At 43.4% G+C, this 19,159-nt stretch overlaps 2 protein-coding genes and 1 long non-coding RNA gene across 16 annotated transcripts in view; 1 reads left to right on the forward strand and 2 right to left on the reverse strand.

The window, feature by feature from the left end:
• Positions 1-1,211: 1,211 nt before the first annotated feature.
• On the reverse strand, positions 1,212-10,172 carry NME5 (NME/NM23 family member 5). Of its 5 annotated transcripts, none has more exons than XM_084535248.1 (6): positions 10,035-10,172; positions 9,052-9,218; positions 7,062-7,267; positions 6,577-6,677; positions 5,443-5,561; positions 1,212-2,946 (listed from the first exon to the last, which is right to left on the reverse strand). In XM_084535248.1, exons 2-6 carry the CDS (start codon positions 9,178-9,180, stop codon positions 2,860-2,862), a joined length of 642 nt encoding a protein of 213 aa, XP_084391374.1. In that variant the 5' UTR covers positions 9,181-9,218; positions 10,035-10,172; the 3' UTR covers positions 1,212-2,859. The 5 variants fall into 5 exon arrangements, with proteins under 5 accessions (XP_084391374.1, XP_084391373.1, XP_084391372.1 ...); XM_084535247.1 differs by having other exon boundaries at positions 9,052-9,293; positions 10,035-10,066; XM_084535246.1 differs by lacking the exon at positions 10,035-10,172 and adding an exon at positions 9,983-10,003.
• A 1,462-nt stretch (positions 10,173-11,634) lies between these two features.
• LOC311444251 lies at positions 11,635-18,110 on the reverse strand. The gene is made up of 2 exons (XR_014697779.1): positions 13,334-18,110; positions 11,635-11,827 (listed from the first exon to the last, which is right to left on the reverse strand). It is a non-coding gene; the product is annotated as an uncharacterized lncRNA (long non-coding RNA).
• A 76-nt stretch (positions 18,111-18,186) lies between these two features.
• HNRNPAB (heterogeneous nuclear ribonucleoprotein A/B) overlaps positions 18,187-19,159 on the forward strand; it is a 29,229-nt gene continuing 28,256 nt past the window's right edge. For 4 of the 10 annotated variants that reach the window (XM_084535238.1, XM_084535236.1, XM_084535239.1 and 1 more), the window contains exons 1-2: positions 18,187-18,322; positions 18,512-18,845. In XM_084535238.1, coding sequence (XP_084391364.1) covers positions 18,541-18,845 — 305 coding nt within the window. In that variant the 5' untranslated portion in view covers positions 18,187-18,322; positions 18,512-18,540. The remainder of the gene's footprint in view (positions 18,323-18,511; positions 18,846-19,159) is intronic. The other 6 variants (XM_084535243.1, XM_084535241.1, XM_084535235.1 and 3 more) reach the window with 3 other exon arrangements.

Raw genomic sequence — 19,159 nt, forward strand, 5'->3', positions numbered from 1 at the left:
AATTAATAACTTCAATGAAGGAAGAAAGACAAATTCTCTCCTCTTTTCCTAAGTGAAAAAGATGAGGGTTTGCAAATGTCCACGCAACACACTTTGTTTAAAGTTACTGAATGAAAGTCCTGAGCTGTGGACACTGACTCATTTCTGAAGCTTGGCATGCTGAAATGCTCTGACTTACAGGCAAAGGGGAGCTGGCTTTGATTGAGGTTTCTGCTATCTTTAAAGTATGCTCAAGGTTCCTGGCAGTTTAACTGGTCTATTCTTAAAGATAATGAATCCCTTATGAGACAGGAAGGCTGAACAATCATACACTTCAGACTAGCTCAATCTATAGAGTACCAATAACAACTTCCAGGGCAGGTAATAGCAAGCCTCTGATAAGCAAATTTCCAGAAGAAAGTTGAAAAAACAGAATTATGGGAAACAGACCGAGCTGCTGGTTTTATGGACATAGCTCTATTCCAGCACCCAAGCAGTAAAACTAAAATGAACTCCCTCAAAGTTAAAAATACCCAATAAAACTCAATGGGTAAGATAATTATTCTAACTCAACAGGGAAAGGACAGGTCACCAGTTCTCACAGAGTAGCCTGCCTTGCTGACACCAAATTTTAAGACATATTTCATCTGTTTTTCCTAAAGCTACACTTTCTCTGAGGTGGATTTATAACATTGGCCAAGCTCCGTGCCAAATAAAATCCTGAAGACCAGCTGAAACGTAAGCAGCACTGCCTCAAACAGCCTCTCCTATGGTGTAACAGCTCCCCCAGGGGACCAGGTTGGTTGCCCATTCGGTATCCCTAGGACTGACCTTCTGCCCCCATCTTACGTATTGATGCAGCTTCCCTCACCATCCCAGCTGTGAGATTTTCTGGATTAATACCTGTGTGAAGTGTATAGATACAGTGAGCAGAATGGCATCGAAGGGATGAATGCACCTCCTCTTTTTCCCTTTAAAAAATGGAAGTGAACAGCAGTCAGCAATTGAAGGTGTTGGCTCTAATATTAGAGAATAAAGTCCATAACAGACATCCATTTGAATGACTGATATTGCAGTTATAGAAATAACATTGGTAACTTTAGCTGGTTTTGCCCTTGCTCCTACCCTCTCGGTATACCACAGAACCCACATACTTGCTGGGGAAGTTACAAATCTTCTACAGGTATAACACAACACAGGTCTGTCGCAAGAGACAAACTAAGAACTTCAGCTGTAACTTAAAGGAGATATTTATTGTCAGGCTGCAACACATCAAAATCAGGAAGCAAATACCATCATAGCTGACAAAAAATGAAGGAGAATGTATTGTGAATTCACTGAATTTTTGTTTCTGTTGGGTTCAAATGAGAAATTGTTGGTTTGGCCGACAGGAAACCACAATGCACAACTGTCCCGTAATTGCAGCAATCAGACGTTTATAGGGAACAATAATAGTAGGCAAAAGAAATTAGTTATAAAGGGATCTGTTCAGAGGATTTCTAATGACCTCTTTTTTTTTTTTTTTCTTCATATTTGAGGTTTTGGGCTTTCTTTTTTTTTAAAAGAAAAAAAACTCTTAAGTCTCAAAACTTGTAGATCTCACTATTGTAGGGACTGCTTTTCCGTATGTTTATTCTTTGGGGTGGCAACAGTCACTTACTCCACTGAAAAGATAAACAATTAGCTTTAAAAAAAAGTTTAATGTTTCTGGTAATTAATCAAGCAAGGCTTGTCATAAAATAAACTATGAAGTTGTTTATTTATTTAGTATTAGTCAAGGATGCTAATATTTCAGAGCTGGCAGAACAACATTGTTTTCTCCATGCAAGGCAGGAAAGTCATAGGATGCAAACCTTGAAGTTAACAGGGCAAATGCAACATGTAAGAAAACAAAAAAGGCCCCCAAGCATGTCTCACCCTCCCCCCAAAAAAAGTCCAATTACATTAATAATAGATCATAGTGCATGATTAACACATTGTCTGTCTGTTGAACAACACAGCCCCTAACGCATTCGCTTGAAATTCTCCAACAGAACACATTAAAGTCCAAGTGTAACCAACAATACAAGGAAAACAGCAGAAAGCGGCAGACCTTTTAAGTGCAGTAGGACACAGAAAACACCCTTAAGGTGAGCTGCTGCAATTAAACACCTTTCTTTAAACAAGTGTTGGAAGATATCATTAGTCCTTGACTAAAGTAAACCTTCTTGTGACTTCTAATGGAAATCTGAGACTGATTTATAACCACTGTGTTTTTTTCTGTCGAGATAGGAAATGTACATTCAATGTAGCTTTAATTAAGGCCTTCAAATTGTATTCTGACAAAATACATCAGTCTTGAGTGAATCATCTGTAAGAGTGACCATAGCTCGGTGATGTAACCAACAATAAAAATTCTCAAGTTGCTAATACGATGCCACCAGTACCTGTTTTCTAAGTTACATTCAGGTTCCTCTCCTTCATAATGGGATTTGCACCTCTTGACAAGTGCTGGAGACAAATTACAGTTTCACAAAGGATGGGCCAGCTGTATGGCATTGAGGAATCTGCAGTGGTCTAAATAATTTTGTTTTCCCCAAACAGACAGAACAAGGTGATTGGGGAAAGCAGCAGTATAAGTAACACCACAAGATCATTTCATCTTTTTCTAATCATTTGACACAGTAAATTTATCATGTAATTCTACATTCTCCAAGTCAACAGAAAAGCTACTCTAACTTAAATCCTGGTTAACTGAAAGGTTTATCCCACAAAGACATGGGTAGTTAAGACAATATTTACTTCAGATTACATTAATTGTACACCAAAGGGATACAGTGCCAATGATAATATAGATCTGTAATTTGAATGCTTGAGGTGGTTTCCACTGAGTGATGTTTTTCACTCCCGATGCTCTTCTTCAGTGATTTGATGTCGTAGCTTGGGTTTATTAGGGTTGTGTTCAATCAACCAGTCAGCAAGCCAAGTCTGGATGTATAACAAAGAAAAATTAAACACACATTTTCAATTTTGTTTTGTTGTGTTTTTTTTTTTTTTTTTTTTTTTTTTCCTACTTAATGTATGGAAAACTATTTAGAGCCTTGTTTGAAGCCTCTGATGCACTCTCCTACTGTGTTGCAAAATGAAGACCTTTCAGAAAAAATGAACCTACAAATAGCCTGATTTTTCTAGACATTCTTTTAAATCTTCACAGTTTGCATTGCTTTTGAATAACTCACGCTGATCTTTAGAAGACAACTTTTCCTGGAAATGTCTGTCTTTGTGTATAAGAATATTTTGGCCATACTTCAAATAAACTGAACTCTGTTTTGGAATGAAGCTGTACAGTATGTATGAAAGTGCTTAAAATATTATTCCCAGAAACACTTACAGATAGCCTATCTAGTAATGATTCATTAACAATGCCACAGTCTTCTACACTGAAATCACCTTCTAATGCCTTAAGCTTAAAAACAAAACATGGGGACTTTTTGAAATTCATCTTGTACATTTTCCAGCAAATTGTACTTAAGTAAGAATGTGAGAGGTAGGAATGTCTTGAGTCCTAACTTAATCTGCCCATGTCTTGGCCTGGCCTTAGGCAAAGTAACCTCTGCTTCGATTTCTCCACTTGTAAAGAGAAGATTTAACGCATCCTTATTTACTTCACAGGGCTGTCAATGATTTGTTTCTGGAATGCTGTGTAAAACAGGTACCATATCCTGAAGTGAAAGAATTGATAGAATAGTAGACCAGTAAGGTAAGCGACACTTTCCTTTAATTACCAGTTACAAAAAGGATAGGTTTAAAAAATATGCTAGGAAACTGTGCTGAAACTGTAGAGATTAATTGGAAACAAGTAGATTCAGAGAAATGTGGCCTACAAGATAAGATAGAAAAAATAAGTTTGTTTTTTTTTTTTTAATATAGTGAAGAAATAACTGAAGGGGAAAAAAAGATGGTGACACTGCAAATATGCAATAGATTGCTTTTTTTTTTTTTTAAAAAAAAAAAAAAAAGGAGATAAAAGGAGATATTACAGTGGACACAATGTCCTCTGGGGCTAGTAAAACAAAACAAAAATTGTCTTGGGTTTAAAACCGGAGCAGAGGAGATTTGGGCTAACTTTTAGTGAAAGATTTTCATCTAAGTGTAATTAAGTGCTGAAATAGATTGCCTAGGGAGACAGTAGATGCTCCATCATTTGGAGGGCTAAAGAACAGGCCAGACAAACATTAGTTAGGAATGGCTACATACAATTGGTTGGGCCCTTCGGCAAAGGGGTGGATGAAATGACTACTTCAGGAACCTTCCATCCCTATTTTCTAGATTTCTGTGCTAACGGTGCCAGACATACAGATAAAGTGAACAGATTACAAAACTGGAGCAATCAGAGTACATTTAATCTGACCTCATGTATATCACACAGGTCACAGAAATACCTCTAAATTATTTTTAAGGCTTCTTTCTTTTTCCCTGTGGAATCTTTCAGAAAAATGCAATGTTGATTAGAAAACTGATGTTGAATCCACCACAGCTGCCAGTAAATTGTCACACTGATTAATTATCATTATTCTTTAAGAAGTACTGGTGTGAATTACTTGAACTTTAAGAATACTACCAATAAAAAAATAAAACTAACAAAGAAACCCCCACATTTTCCCAGATGAAAGCCAATTTCTGTAGGGCCTGAAAAGAAAAATGCAAGAAATGAACTCTAGTCTTTCCACTAAGATATGTGATTTGTATTAAATTCTTGGTTAAAAGGAATAACTTGTGAAAGAAGTGCAAGATGCAACAACTTGCTAGATAGAAAGGGTTAAGACGACAATTTTCCACAGGTCAGTTTGATTATTCAAGATATGATTCTTCTGAGTGAAACCTAATTAATTTTCCTGGTGAATTATGGAACAGCCCAAATAAATGTTATCAATGCCATATAGTCGAGATAATTGTTTATCCTAAAGAAGGATGAAGTTAATATTATGAAATAAAGCATAACAATGACAAAACATGGGCAGTTTGCTACAAACTCTACATTGTTTTACTCAACCACATAACTACTACCAGTGTGATTAGCACCTAATCTTACCTAGAATCTATTATTAGAGTTATTTCATTTCAAACTCACCTCAGAAACATTAAACAAAATAAAAAAATGTGTATTTGGCATCGTATGATAGCCCCTGTTTACCTTTCTAGATGTCTGTAACTACTATGTGTTAGCAACAGTTTTATAGAAGCCACCAAAAACAACTGTCATTTTGTCAAAGCTGATTTCGTTTAGTCCAGGCCCTCATTTCATCTGTTAACAAACAAATCAACTTATTGAAAGGCAAATTTTATTTGGCTACCTCATTACCACGTAGCTAAAGGAGCACAGCTCTTTAACAGAGGAGGAGTTTTCCTGCAGAGACCACGAATTCTAACACAGAGGAAACGTATCACAAAGCACACAACACGATGCTGATACACTGTACGTACCATAGGATCTGCAGGCTTCTCTTTACAAAGTGCAGTGAGCCCTGCTAGTAAGGTAGGATTTACATAAAGGTTCAAGTAATCCCTAGCTCTCTGCCCAGCTGGAACTGGCTCCAAGATCACTGTAAAGAGTAACCACAGGTATTTGACAGCAGTTTGTAGAACGATCAAAAAAGGCATTCTTTCAACAGTAGTTTATAGGTAAGCAGAGACTCATATAAGTTAATAATACACAATGGTTGGTAGAGCTTCTCACACAGCCAACTGTAAAGAAACTACTTAAATCCCTTTACAACATCCCTGAGGTAATCTTGCTAATTATAGCCAATTATGGAAGGAGAGGAACTTGGATCATCTGGGGAAACACCTATATCCTTGAAGATTCATTGGGTGTAGGAGAGAAACAATATATCCCATGTTTTGTACTTCCTTCTTGCAGTATGAAGCTGGTTTCTGAAAGCCTAAATCTCACACTAAGCCTAGCTTTGTTGTCAAGACGAAGAAAAGAGCCATAGTTCACAGGAGGTATGGTCTGTAGGGAAGTGTAACAACTTTTATGAAACTAAGGGATCCAGCCGACAAAGCAGATGCTTTTCTGGTCAGTTTCCCTCGCATCTTTCTATCAGAGACCAAAATCATCTTTCAAATGTTACAGACAAGAGATCATCTCCCAGCCTGTCCAGGTGCTATGGCCCATTTCTTTGGCACTTAACTCTGGAATTGCACTGTAATGTGAGCACTCAGCTACTGTTGAACAGGAATTACTCATCCTCAGCCCAAGGGAGTGAGTCTCCTCAAGCCAACAGGAGTCCCTGGGCTGACAGTGCCAGAAAAACATGCTGGAGTATAACAGCTTCCCATTTCCTCTCATTTACCAGCCTTAGTCACTCCAATTCCCAAACTACAGAGTCTGAAAAGTCGAGGCAGTCTCTGTAGCTATAATAGCTCTTCAAATTGATTTTGGTATGCACTTTGTAGCAGAGAATATCAACTTAAAGAGATACACATTTGCACAAAGCAAACAAACCTGAGCCCTTCTAAATCGAATTATATTTAGAGTCTGAAAAGCGACAATCAACAACTGAGCAGACTGCTATCCTCCCAAACATGGGCAATACATTGTTTGCACCATTTTACCTTCTGGAAACATGAATCGAATTTCTCTTTCTGCTGAGAAAATGTTGAGACTGCCATGAAGCGCATTCCTCAGCTCATCAGTCCCATAGATTGCTCTTAAACTAAAAGCAAGAGAAAGAACTGTTTGGTAGGCAGCTGCAAATCTCTTTCAGCTCTCAACAGCCTCGGGGTAAAAAAGCAATATACATGGACCAGTTAACAAAGCAGTGGTTTGATTTTGTTTTTTAAACAAATTGAGTAGCACCCTAAAATTTGTGTTCACGCACAAAGCATTCTTGGAAAAAGGGGTTAACTGTGCCTACTCCAAAATAGTAAAAAGAGTTAAAAGTTATTTTACACATAATTTAGGATGATAACAGGCTGATCTAAATCTGCATCTCAGCTGAAAGAGGCAGAGACGAAGAGGGGGAGACACAGAAATTCAGGTCTCATTTAAGAGAACAAGAAAACCCTCCTGACTTCACCACGGCAAACCAGTGAGTTACCTGTGAGGGTGAGTCCTCCTAGCTTTTATGCTGTTTGATGGTCCGAGCAATTCCTTCCAGTACGAGACTGCGTTACGTCTGGCAAGAACCATAGCAACTAGAGGTCCAGAGCTCATGTAGGCTGTCAAATTGGGAAAAAACATTTTTCCATATTGCTCTGCATAAAAGTTGCTACATTGCTCTGGGCTTAACTGGAGCTTCCGTTTCTAAAAAATAAGTGTAAAATAAAAAAGAATTAAAAAAAAATCTTGCTAAATTAAGATAGCTTGCTACCACAGATACCACACAGTTCTCTGGTGCAGTCACATTTTCAAGTGCAGGCCTGACAGACATGGAGTAACCTTCCAACCTAATCGATTCTCCCACACCTGATCCTCTTTGAGGCACAGAGCACCAAAAAGCAGTAAGTTTCTGTGTTAATTAAGCAGACAAACATGCCATTTGAGTAAGGTGTGATTTCAGTGTACACAAACTACAGCATTTAAACCTGCTGAATGACTTCAAGTAGTTAGGGCACTGTATAGTAAGCGCGAAAAGCATTATAACAACAGTATTTAATTATTCAGCTGTTCCACAATAATGTTCTACTTTTACGTAGATTTCAACCCACAATGTTAATTATGCAATTGTTTTTCATTCTTAGGCTTTATGTTTTCACAATAGCAGCCTAGCCTGCAAGTTCAGCAGATTATCCATCAGAGGGCACAGGGCAGTCACAAAAAAGAGAATTAAATGTATTAAAAAGTGCTTTCTTTGAGCCTGATCTTACATGATACATAGTAATGCAAATTCAGATTCCTAACAGCTTCAGTGCCAAAATTTACTGGCGGCATCAGAAGATACTAAAAACGTATTCTCATTAAAAATAAATAAATAAATTAATTAATCTCACCTCTGTAAATAAAACAACCATAAGTGTAGGGAAAGAAAAAAAAAAAAAGTGTAGGAAAAGAGAGACATTTACAAGAATGAAAGATTATACCTTTAGGGGAAAAAAAAATAAACATATGATATAAAGAGATAGGGAGATAAAGTTATATCTAGAAGCTCAGCAGGAGCAAAGTGCCGTGACCTAGGGTGCTACTGCCCCAGCACAAGGAGAAAGAAGAGGAGGAGGAGGAGGAGGACAGCGGCACCCAGCGGCCGCCCCGCTGGGTAACCTGGAGGAAGGGTTTTTGTCTTGTTACGATCCGTTTCTGGACGAGAGTTTAACTGACACTGCCTGCCAGGCACAGAGCTGCATTGCTGGCTGCTCCCTGCCGCAGATCCTGACATATCCCTTGCTTCAAAGTCATCTAGGGATTCTGGCTTATTTTAATATTTTTTTTTTTTTTTTATCTGCTCTTACAAAGACAGTGTGTGACAAGACCCCTAAAAGAGGGCCTAGAGAATTCATTTCCTTGCCAGCTAAAGGCAACTTTTTTCCCTCAACACAACCTCTGCTGAAAATCACACCTTAGAGTCTTTCCAAGTAGCAGAAGGGTTGCAGCAATGCTCCAGGCAACATTCCCATGACCACTGTGTCAGATCCAAATTTAAAAAGAACTCAGCAAGGCCTATTTAAACGAAACATTTGTTCTGAATTTAAACATTCACAAAGCCTATTTACAAAACCAAAAAACAAAACCAAAAAGAAATCAACACTGGAAACCAAAAAACATGTCAGACCACAATTGGACACCACCCTAGGTCAATTAATTCTGGAAGCACTCACTTGGCAAATGGGTACCAGAAACACTGTGCTGCTGGAAAGCAGACACTCTCCAAAGAGTTACTTTGGAGAGTCCACTTATCTGCTACATATGTTTGCTAAATCCCAGTTTATCAACAAAGTCTGTGTTTTCCCATGGTCAGCAAAATTGTTGATCTGGCAGTTGTAGCTAATGGCATGAAAAACACAAATGCTTTCTGGACACATGAGCTTTTAGTTACTGTCTTGATGGCTTCAAGTCATCAAACTGCAATTATTTTCTCTGGAACAGTCTGTTACCTGAACGATCAAAAATCCTGATCTGAGAATGACATCCTCTATTTCCTCCTCTTTATCAACGACATCTGGTTTGATGAGGGCCAGAGTTCTTTCCACAAAAATCTGAGGTTCAGGCATTAACATCTGCATCTTCGCTTCTAAGTCAGAACTCAAATGCTTCTTTTGTACTGCAATGACATAAGTTCATGACATTTGGGGTTTCTCCACCATTCAGAGACCTGCAGTGACACTCGTGGTGCGCTCTAGGAACAAAATATCCCAATTTCAGAGCATCCACGTGAGATTTTCCCTGGACTAGTGAGCACACTGTAATTCACATTCCCATTTCTAGTAGAGTAACATTTGTAGAAAATATGCCAAAATTAAATGTTAGGTAATCATGAGATATAATTACTCTTAAATGTCACTAACTCAAACAATGGATGTGAGAAACATCCCATAGACTGTACTACCTGCAAAAAGAGCCAGGCCCACTGCAGTACCCTGACATTCCCCATCTAAAACCCGTCTGTTCCACCAACTCCCAAATCTGTATCCTTATGCACGAAGAATGCTCTGTGGGATTTATCACTTGGACCTGATCCATCTGCAAGCCACTGGGTATTTCCCAATTGCCAATTAATTCTCATACTTATGGACTCGAGACAACGTGCCAGTTTCCTAACTGTGTGGATCAGCCCGTTAGCAAGCTATTAGGCTACAGAACCGCTCTGTGACTCCTGGAAGCGCTTTCCTAGGAACTATGACCACTTTTCTTCTCACCCCACTTGCTCGGGGCGATGTTTTGCCAGGAACAACCCCGGACCCCCAGCGAGGGGGCTGCCGGCATAAACCTCCCGGGGCTGAAACCACCCACACCCGGCGAGCCTGGAGCCGCAGCTCCCTGCCCCGACAGCCCCAAGGATCTGAGGCGAGGAAGCGGCTCCTTCACCCCACAGCAGCTCGGTCCCCTCAGGCCCCGTGCCGGCCGCCATGCCACGCACCTTCCCGCTGCGCCGCCGTTGCTAGGCGACGGCTCCGCCCGGCTCGGCCACAAGATGGCCTCCGCGCCCCAGCGCCGGGCGGGCCCCGCTGCCTGCGTGCGCGGGGGGGGCTCCGAAATGGCGGCCGGGCAGCGTCGCCACAGCCCGGGCGCGAAAGGGCTGCTGCCCAAAGCCCGCCTCAGAGCCCGCGTTTGTCCCGTTCTGAGCTCTTTGTGTAATAAATAGGAGAGTAGAGGAGGGGTGGTGGATGCGTGGGGAGGGTTTTGGTGCCCGTTGTGCTTTTTGTTGTTGTTTCGCCCAGACAAAGCCCGGGTTTTACCTCCCGCTCGGGACCGCCCCGCGAGCCGCGAGCTCGCAGCGGGCTGAGTGCCCTCAGCAGGGGGAAGGCGATGTGGGGGAGCTGGCGGGTTTGAGAAGGGAAGGAGCCTTTCAGCGCGCAAGCGCTCTGCGGGTTATTTAACTCGGTGTTTGTCGTGGCAGCGCTTATTTTATTTCCCTGCCGGATCTCCGGCACAGCGCCCCGAGCCCCCAGCTCCTCAATACCGCCATTCTGCTTTTTTTTTTTGTTGTTTTTGTTTTTGTTTTTGTTTTGTTTTTTAAATATAGTCTCCATCCAGTGCTACTGGTTTTATCACAGCCACACGACGAGGAAACAGCAGCCTCCCCGTTCTGACTGAGGGCCCGCACCGGGCGGCCCCACGCGTCCCGGGGCTTCCCCGGGTCCCCCCCCGGTTTCACCTCAGCGCCCCCCCGGGCCTGGCTATCGGGGCGTGCCCCGGCCGGCAGAGCCGATAACAACCGCGGCTCCTCGCCCTCGGGCCTCCGCCACCCTTATCGGAAACGGTGCGAGCCCAGGGGGTGGCTGACACCTCCGGCAGGAGCTGCCCCTTGGCCTTCAGGAGCCCCTGAGGTGAGGCTGGGCCGACAGCCACCAGTGCAGGCATCATTTCTTAATGAAGTCTGACTGAAAACACGAGGCCAAAAGGCATAAATGCTGACAACGTGTGCCCCTGGTTAGCAGAAGGACTGTAAGTGTACTGCAAAAGGTGGGTTTAGTGTAAGAAAGATGCACCGTGCCTTATTTTTCACATGTAAATAATGTAGAAATACAAATGAGAAACAAAATCACACCATCTCTTTCCAGCCAGCTTGAAGCATGTTTTGAAAAATCAAAGATTGAAATTGTTTTTATTCTCATAACTTGAAAAAACAAAGGCTCCAAGAAACGAAAATGCACAAGACTTGATCAGCCGCAGACTGATCAAGTCTTCGTTATATACGGACTTCATTAATACGGACATACGATGCTTGCTGCCTTGACAGAGATTGCTTATCCAACAGTTAATCTGAAGGCATTAGAAGCACAGCAAGAACTCAGATAATGGAGAAACACACTTTATGAAAAACAGGCTGGTAGAAAGATTGCAAGTTCATCTGCTTTTTCATTTAGTTCAGCTAATGCAGCAAGAGTCATTTTTTTCCAAAGTAAATGGGTATGTCTGACAGCCCGACGTTAGATTTAGCAGCTCAAAGGCCTCCTGAGCCCCAGTGAATACTTCAGATTATTACATAAGAAACATTGAATTTAATATCCTTGTAAAACACTAACTTTCTTGCAATTTCCTTTTTATGTGCATTTTTTGCCAGTTGCCCAAGTTAGAGAAAAATATATGTATCCTTCTGTGCACCCGTATACGCTGAAGCTTCCCCACCAGCAGCGTCCTGTGCACTTCGCTCCTTCCCCCATCTTTCTGTGTCAGAATTTCTCCTCCTTGCTGTTTCCAGAAGCATTTCTGGAGGGCGGAGATTGTCTAATTTTAGCATCTCAGAGAATCCTCTGCTCTCCAATGAGCAGGCTGCTGCATCTAAAGCTGCAGCCAATTACCCTGGGTTTCCTCCTGCTACACTTCCCACGACAGTTTAATAACGCAGCCTTACACATTTAAAGTGGCCCCATATGTTAAGAGAATAACACGATGCATTCCCTAACAAAGACATGTCTTTTTACAGAGAGAGCATCTCACAGATTTCTCCAAAATCCTTGGATTCTATAAACCCATCTTTACAACCCTGTCTTAATATAATTATTGTATGCATATTATCTTTATAGTGCTTGAAGAGATATTTCAAATAACCAAAAGGCCAGTCTGAATAATTTTCCCTAACTCCTGCAGGCCAGGAATGTGATTTTGAGTTAAAGAAAAGAAAGAATCAAAGAGTAAAATTTTAATTACCATGTAATGAACCATTACAGTTCTGAATACTTCTCCAGGCATAGCTTTGCTGCCGTATCTTATCTGTTAAGCGGTTTAACAAGCCTTGGTTGTCTTATTTTTAGCTGGCACGGAATATAACAACACTGAAAGACTGGGGCTGCAGGTGTATTTTCACGCCAGTAACAAAGATATGTAACTTTTTAAATGAAAAAATACTGTTTCAGAACTTTGTACCCTAATACTGCAAGAAGGTGGACAAAATAATTACTTGTGGATTGTTAGTTTTTAACAAGAAAAAGAAAAGCAGAATGATGCAAGATTGTGTTGGATAACACGATAAAAGCTACAGAGTCCTGGGTGGTTGCACTGATTAAAAATGAAACTTGCACATATTTTAGCTTTACATGCATTTTGATGTCAAACAGAGAAAAAAATAATAAAAAATTACTAGCTGTACATTTGCCGTATACACAACTTTCACCCACCACTGACTTCTTTGCTTCTGTCTCTCATGATAAAGTCTGTCATACCTACCCACAGCACCAGCTTACCTTCAGCACCTGCTTCATCCATGCTTGCTTGTGCAGTGCAAAGTGTTTCTGACGGAAATCCTGTGATCACGCTAACTTCCTCTCCTGCAAGCCTGCTCCCTCCTCCATTTCTGCCTTCTTACAGCTAAACAATTCTACTTGTGCAGCTTATCTGCACACATGTAATCCTAGCTAGCTTTTTATTGCTGCTGACTAACCTATTTCAAGCCTTTCTTTCTGCTTTCCTCTATTTGCTAACTCACAATTTTCTTTAAAGATAAAATTAACAAAATGTTCTCATGACGTTTCCCCTTTCTACAAATCTCTAAGTGATAACAAACATCTTACCTAAATTTCCTCTGTAACTCCATCACTTGCCCTATTGACCTCATCCTATTTAATTTCTTGATCACCCTCACATTTGCTCTTTCATTTAGTCACATCTTTAGTCATTTGCTCTGCTCTGACCGCCCAGCACCCACTCAGACACACTTGTCTCTTTTACATAAAAAGTAAAAATTAAAAATCGTTCAGTAGAAGTGTTTCTCCTCACCTCACTTTTAAGAGTCTTCCAACCACATCTCTTGTCTGATTCTACCGTAAATCCACTTCAAAAATAGTTTTGCTTCCTCTAGTCATCTGAAAGTTTCTCAACAGATCTTCAACTGATCTCTTCTTTGGTTGTAAGTCACTTTTAGCACAGCTAATTATCTACCTATCTTAGCTTTTGCAATTATTCTTGCTGTTGCTGCTTCCCCAAATGCTGTTTCAGCTTGGCACATCAGTAGGTTCCCCTTGTGCTTCTTTCCCTCATCTGCAAGAGCACTGATGAGCTCTGATCTCAAGTCTCTCCTCCCTTCCTTCTCTGACAGCCTCATACTACTGTCTCCTTTCAAACTTAAGCTGTCTCCATTTAAAGTCTTGGTAATGACCGTGCGCTAGACAAATCTGACTGAAAACAACCACTTTTTTACTGAGTTATTTTACTGCCAGCTGTGCAAAGAAGGGGGTGAAACCTCACTGCCAGGAATGTGAGGTTCAAGCTCAGATTGATCTAAACTGCTGTGGAGATGTAAATCAAGGTAGGGAGATGTAAATCTGTGATTTATTGACGTGGCTGGGACTCTTGCACGGGTTCTCATCTTCTTTATCGCTGACATCCTTTTCTCTGGCCTCAACAAATCAATCATTCATTTCCATTCAGAAAGATGCTGCAAGACATTTTTTTTTGGTTCATCTGTTTATGCTAGTTCTCCACATCTTTTCAAAGCGAGTCTTCTATATCAGGCACAAAACTGTTAGTCTTCAATTGCAAGCCCATTCACGCATCGATCCAGTCCTACTTACCTTTTGTTCCACAAAGGATAGCTCCTACAACATGAGCCAGCCAATGCAATTGAATTCTACTAATGCATTTTCAAATAAAGACCTTCCTGCTTTGTCCCATGTTGTTGCTCAGGATGAGCTCATGTTGAACACCTGTAGAGGCTACCATTGATTTGCCATTTTCTATAAAGCTCCTCCCAGTTTGAATATAGGCACTGTGTAGAGATGCTGCATAGAGATATTAGGCTTCCACCCAACCTTTCAGAGCACCACCTCTTCTCTCTCGTTGCTCTACGTGATGTTTAACATCATATTGCTTTGGGTGATTGAGACCACTAAGCTCTGGGATTAAGTACTCAGTGTGATACTATCCACCATGAATAAATGACTCTGAGAAGAATCTAATAGCAATATTATTATTATATGCAAATGGCAAGAGACAAGCAGTTAAATAATGTGCTTTGAAAGGTTATATTGTAAATACTTGCTTAAATGCATCTTCATCTTATTTCAGTGTAGCATAAGGCATCCTTTTTGCAGTCTTATTCTGACCACTTACTTTCAACAATTATGTTAAAATCAACAGGGCTACTTGCATAATAATAATAATTATTATTCAATTATTATTATTATTATTATTTATGTATATTGTGCGTAAGAACTAACTTGCAGGTGATATTTTATGTGTAGTAGGCTACCTGTGACCTAAATGAGATGCTTACCATCAATTTATACAAGACAGACACAGTCTTGGGAAAAGGGATAAATTACACCAGTATTTTCAGACCAGTAAATGTTTTTTTGTTTGTTTGTTCCTCTGTAAGAGGGAAACTATACAAATCAATGCAATGGAAATAAAAAGGAAATAGGATAAAGAAGAACGGGAAGGAAGCAATGAAGACGGGTATGGCACAAAACTCCTATGAGCAGACAGCAAGGGCAGGGCTTGGAGTAAACAAGTTTGGCAGAAAGGCAAAATTAGGCCCAATTTCAAAAGTTCATACACAAGTAAAATTCAATTGAACTTCAGTCAACACCATTAATAACAACAGTAATTACAGGATTAACAAAATAGCAAATAGAATGCTAGTTTTTTTTCTCAGCAGTAAATGTGTCATGTACGGATTACCGCCCAACAAGCTGTGTGTCTATTTTTCATTGATTAACCACAGGCTTTGAATGTGGAGTGAAAGGCAGGACTGAAACCCAGGTTCCAGCTGAATTATTTTAAATAACCTGTGTCATGATGGGGCCTGGTGAGAAAAATATTACTCATTAACAGCTCAGAGTCTCATCTCTCAGTCTTCAATGCGTATATATGCAAAGAGTGGCTCTGTTAGTCATGCAAGTCTTTGGTTTCCAAACCAGATACGCAGCCGTGTTGTTATCCTCTTGCTGGATATGGGACATAAAAAGCAGCAAACATCAAAATGGGGCAACTGGGAATCACAGATAAGACTTGGCAGTTGGGAACTGCTACTTAGAATTGCCAAGCTGAGAGATTGAGATGGACCTAACCAGAAGAAACGGGCTGCCGGAAAAGAGAACTGATTTAAAGAAGCACTGTTAAGCAGGAAAATGATAATATGCCAAAATATCAGTGCAAGAGCTATGAAAGGAAAGATGAAACAAGTGCAGCAAAGTAAGAAAGAAAACTGAAAAAGAGAGAAGGGAAAAACATGGAGAACTCCAAATGAAATGATAACTGTGCAAACCTTTAGCAAGGCTTGATGAAATACAAAGGGGATATTCAGAGCAGAGGGAGATTAAGTAATAAATTGTATCATCAAAACCACTCAGGTTCTATCCATCAGCTGAGCCTAACCTCACATGACAGACTCACATAAACTGCTGCCCATTTCAGTTTACTCTCACGAGCTGGTCTACAAACTTACAACTTCAGAAGGTGTTTCTGCATTCAGCAGCTGCATGCAGAGAAACCTGCAAAAAAGAAAGTGGCTAGTGAGGAAGGGAGGTAGTAGCCACCGTGTCAGCCCGCCCATTCAACTGTACCTGCAAACACAGGTCTGATCTTAGCTCTCCCCGTAGCGATTTACGCAACTGCAGGATATTTTCCAATTGAAGCAAACTGACAGCACTGTGTAAATTAACACATGCAGCTGACACCGCGGTTTGGTGATTCTAATCAGGAACCATACCTTTTTGGTGTAAACTGATTGCAATCTTAGCCAAGGCTGCCTAAAAGAAATCAACAGAAGTTCTCTTGCCGGATGTGGGGCAAGTTCTCTGAGATGGCATAAATCAGGATAAAGACCATCTTATGTTTTTTTGTTGTTTTTGTTTCTAACATTTTATTTTAAGTTCAATGTAAGAAAAACAGTTTAAAAATAGTCTTGTAACAATAAGAATCTTTATCAGATAACAGATACAACCTGTCCTGCGGGCATTACAATCTCCAACCATGCTGGTTAGGCACTCTTCATACTGTTGTAAGTGGACCTGACCTCATATGACATGCATTCACAAACTTTAGCCTTAACAGCTAGTTGTGGTGCTCGTCTGTAGCCTGCTCTACTCTGTCAACACACTAGGTTAAGATAAACATCTCTAAAGATAAAATTCTGAGCTATTATAGCTTGGTCTGAAGGTGTAGCAGAATATTTACAAATTAATGTCCTTCAGGAATAGAGCACCTGGCTGACAAAATCACACATCAGTCTATTACACTGTGCCCTTGCATTCTTGAAATTACTCATGTTGATCACGTTTTTAGACCACTTTAATATTTTTTGATTTGTGGGCAGTAAACATTTGAGGAAAAAAGGATTTACAAAAGCAAATAGCCACTATGTCCAACAACTTACACTCTAGAAATTATATGTAAAAAACCCTGCAATTCCAGTAACAAATATGATGCAGTCTTGCTGTGCGTGTGCATGGGAATCCAAAGCAGCTTGGACCGGTTAAAATGGCTCTTGTGGCAAGCCACAGCACCGTAACAGAAGAGTGGCTTCAAATTCTTGGCTGTAGCAGAGGGCTATTTCTCATATGATAATAAGATATTATAACACTAAGTATGATTTCCTTTTTTTTTTTTTTTTTTCCCCCTCTCCTTTCCCTTAAGAGGTCTGGCTCATAGCCCAAGGCAGCGGTCTGTTTTTAACTTTAAAAAAGTGGATGGAGCCCTTAATCTAAACATACTATGTTGATTTTATTTTGTGCTCATCTTTAGTGATCTGCTGTTTGTACAGCTACAAAGCCTATAAAATCACACCTAGCATAGCCTATTCTAACTTTACCGAGTTGCAACGTGAGAAAACAACTCTTGCAGAGGATAAAAGATGCTCTAAAAGCAGCTTGCTGAAGGCCAGCCTGGATCCTAGACTAGGCTGCCTCACAAAAAAAACGCCTCGCTGTGCTCAGTTGGCTCCGTGCATTTTTCCTGCCCTGTAACAGCGGGTGCAAGTAGGGCCGGGGGAGATACCTGCGGGCAGAGCACCCTCACGGCACCCGCATCCATTACTACAGAGAGTTAGGAAATAATCGCTGCTCCCAGCCCTCCAGCACAGGGCCCGATTTCTCCTTTGTAAAGGCGCGGCTGTGCCCGGCTGTCCCAGCCCCGCGCTCTGCCCCTCTCTGACGGGAGCCCCCAGGCCCCCGCACGGGGCGCTGCCCCCCTCACCCGGCTCCAACTGGGCCAAAACGCCGAGGCCCGGGCCGAGAGCGGAGAGCTCCGCTTGTGCCAGGGCACAGCCCAGAGCCCGGCGGGCGGCAGCGGAACCGGCCGGGGACCAAAACCCCGCGGCGAGCCCTGAGGCAGGCGGGGAGGCGGCGGCCGCCTCACGGTCCCCTCACGGCCCCCTCAGGGGGGAGCCGAGGCGCGAGGCCCCTCGCGCGCCTTCCCCCCTCAGCCCAGTGCCGCGGGCGGCCATTCGCCAACCGCTTCCCTCCGCTCCCGCCCCGCGCCCCTAAACCAATCAGAACCCGCAGCCGGCCTTGAGTGACGGGCGGCGGAAGCCAACGGCGAGGCGCTTTGTTGCGATGTGCCCGGGGCTCCGGCGCTATAAAGGCGGCCACGCGTTGGGGCTGCGGGCCGGCGGGGACGTGTCGCGGGGGGAAGGAGGCGGCGCGGAGCAGCGGCGGCGCCGCGGGGAGGGGACGGCGGAGCGCAGCGGGCGGCTCTCGGCGGGCACAAGGGGGCGATTTTAATCCGATTCCGGCACGGCCCGGATTTTATCGCGAGCGGGGTTTTAAAGTGAGTATGGGGCCTGTGGGGTGGGCGGGGGGGGGAGGGGCGAGGACCGGATCAGACCGGCCCGGCCCGGCGGGGGGGGGGGGGAGGAGGAGGAGGAGGAGGAGGAGGAAGGAGGGGGAAAGGGGGGGGTGGGGGAGGCCGGGGGGAGCCGCCCGCTGACCGCCCGCCCGCTCCGCCCGTGTCTTGCAGGCGCCTCTCGCCTCAGCGGCCGGGGCAGCATGTCCGAAGCGGAGCAGCAGTTGGCGGCCGCCGCCGGCGCCACCCAGAACGGGCACGAAGCGGCCGAGAGCGCCGGGGGGGAGCAGCAGCAGCAGCAGCCCGACACCGGCGGGGCCCCGGCGGCAGCAGCGGGGGCAGCGGCAGCAGCAGCGGGCTCGGCGACGGCGGCAGCGACGGCAGCGGCGGCGACCACAACGGCGGCGGCAGCCGGAGCGGCGGCGGCGGGGACGGCGGGGGCGGCCGCCAGCCAGAACGGGGCCGAAGGCGACCAGATCAACGCCAGCAAGAACGAGGAGGACGCGGGGTAAGGAGGAGGCACCGGCAGGGCCATGGGAGGGGGGGAGGGAGCCGGGCCCGCTGCGGGGCTCGGCGGTGCCCGGCCGGGGTTGGGTGAGGGGGGGGTGGGAGGGGAGGCCCCGGTGCGAGCCGCGGCCCTGCAGCAGCCCCAGCAGGGCTCGCAGCGCTAGCAGCAGCAGCGGCACTCGCAGCAGCGCTTCCTTTGTTCTGGAGCTGCCTTTTGTTGGCGCCATGTGGTGGCTGGGGGAGGGGCGGGGAGCGCGCTGCTCGCCTGCTCCCGCTGTAAAATGGAAGGGGATGGAGCCGGGCTCGCCTCCCGGC

The sequence above is a fragment of the Aythya ferina genome (assembly GCF_964211825.1).
Source record: "Aythya ferina genome assembly, chromosome: 14".
Classification (NCBI taxonomy): domain Eukaryota; kingdom Metazoa; phylum Chordata; class Aves; order Anseriformes; family Anatidae; genus Aythya; species Aythya ferina.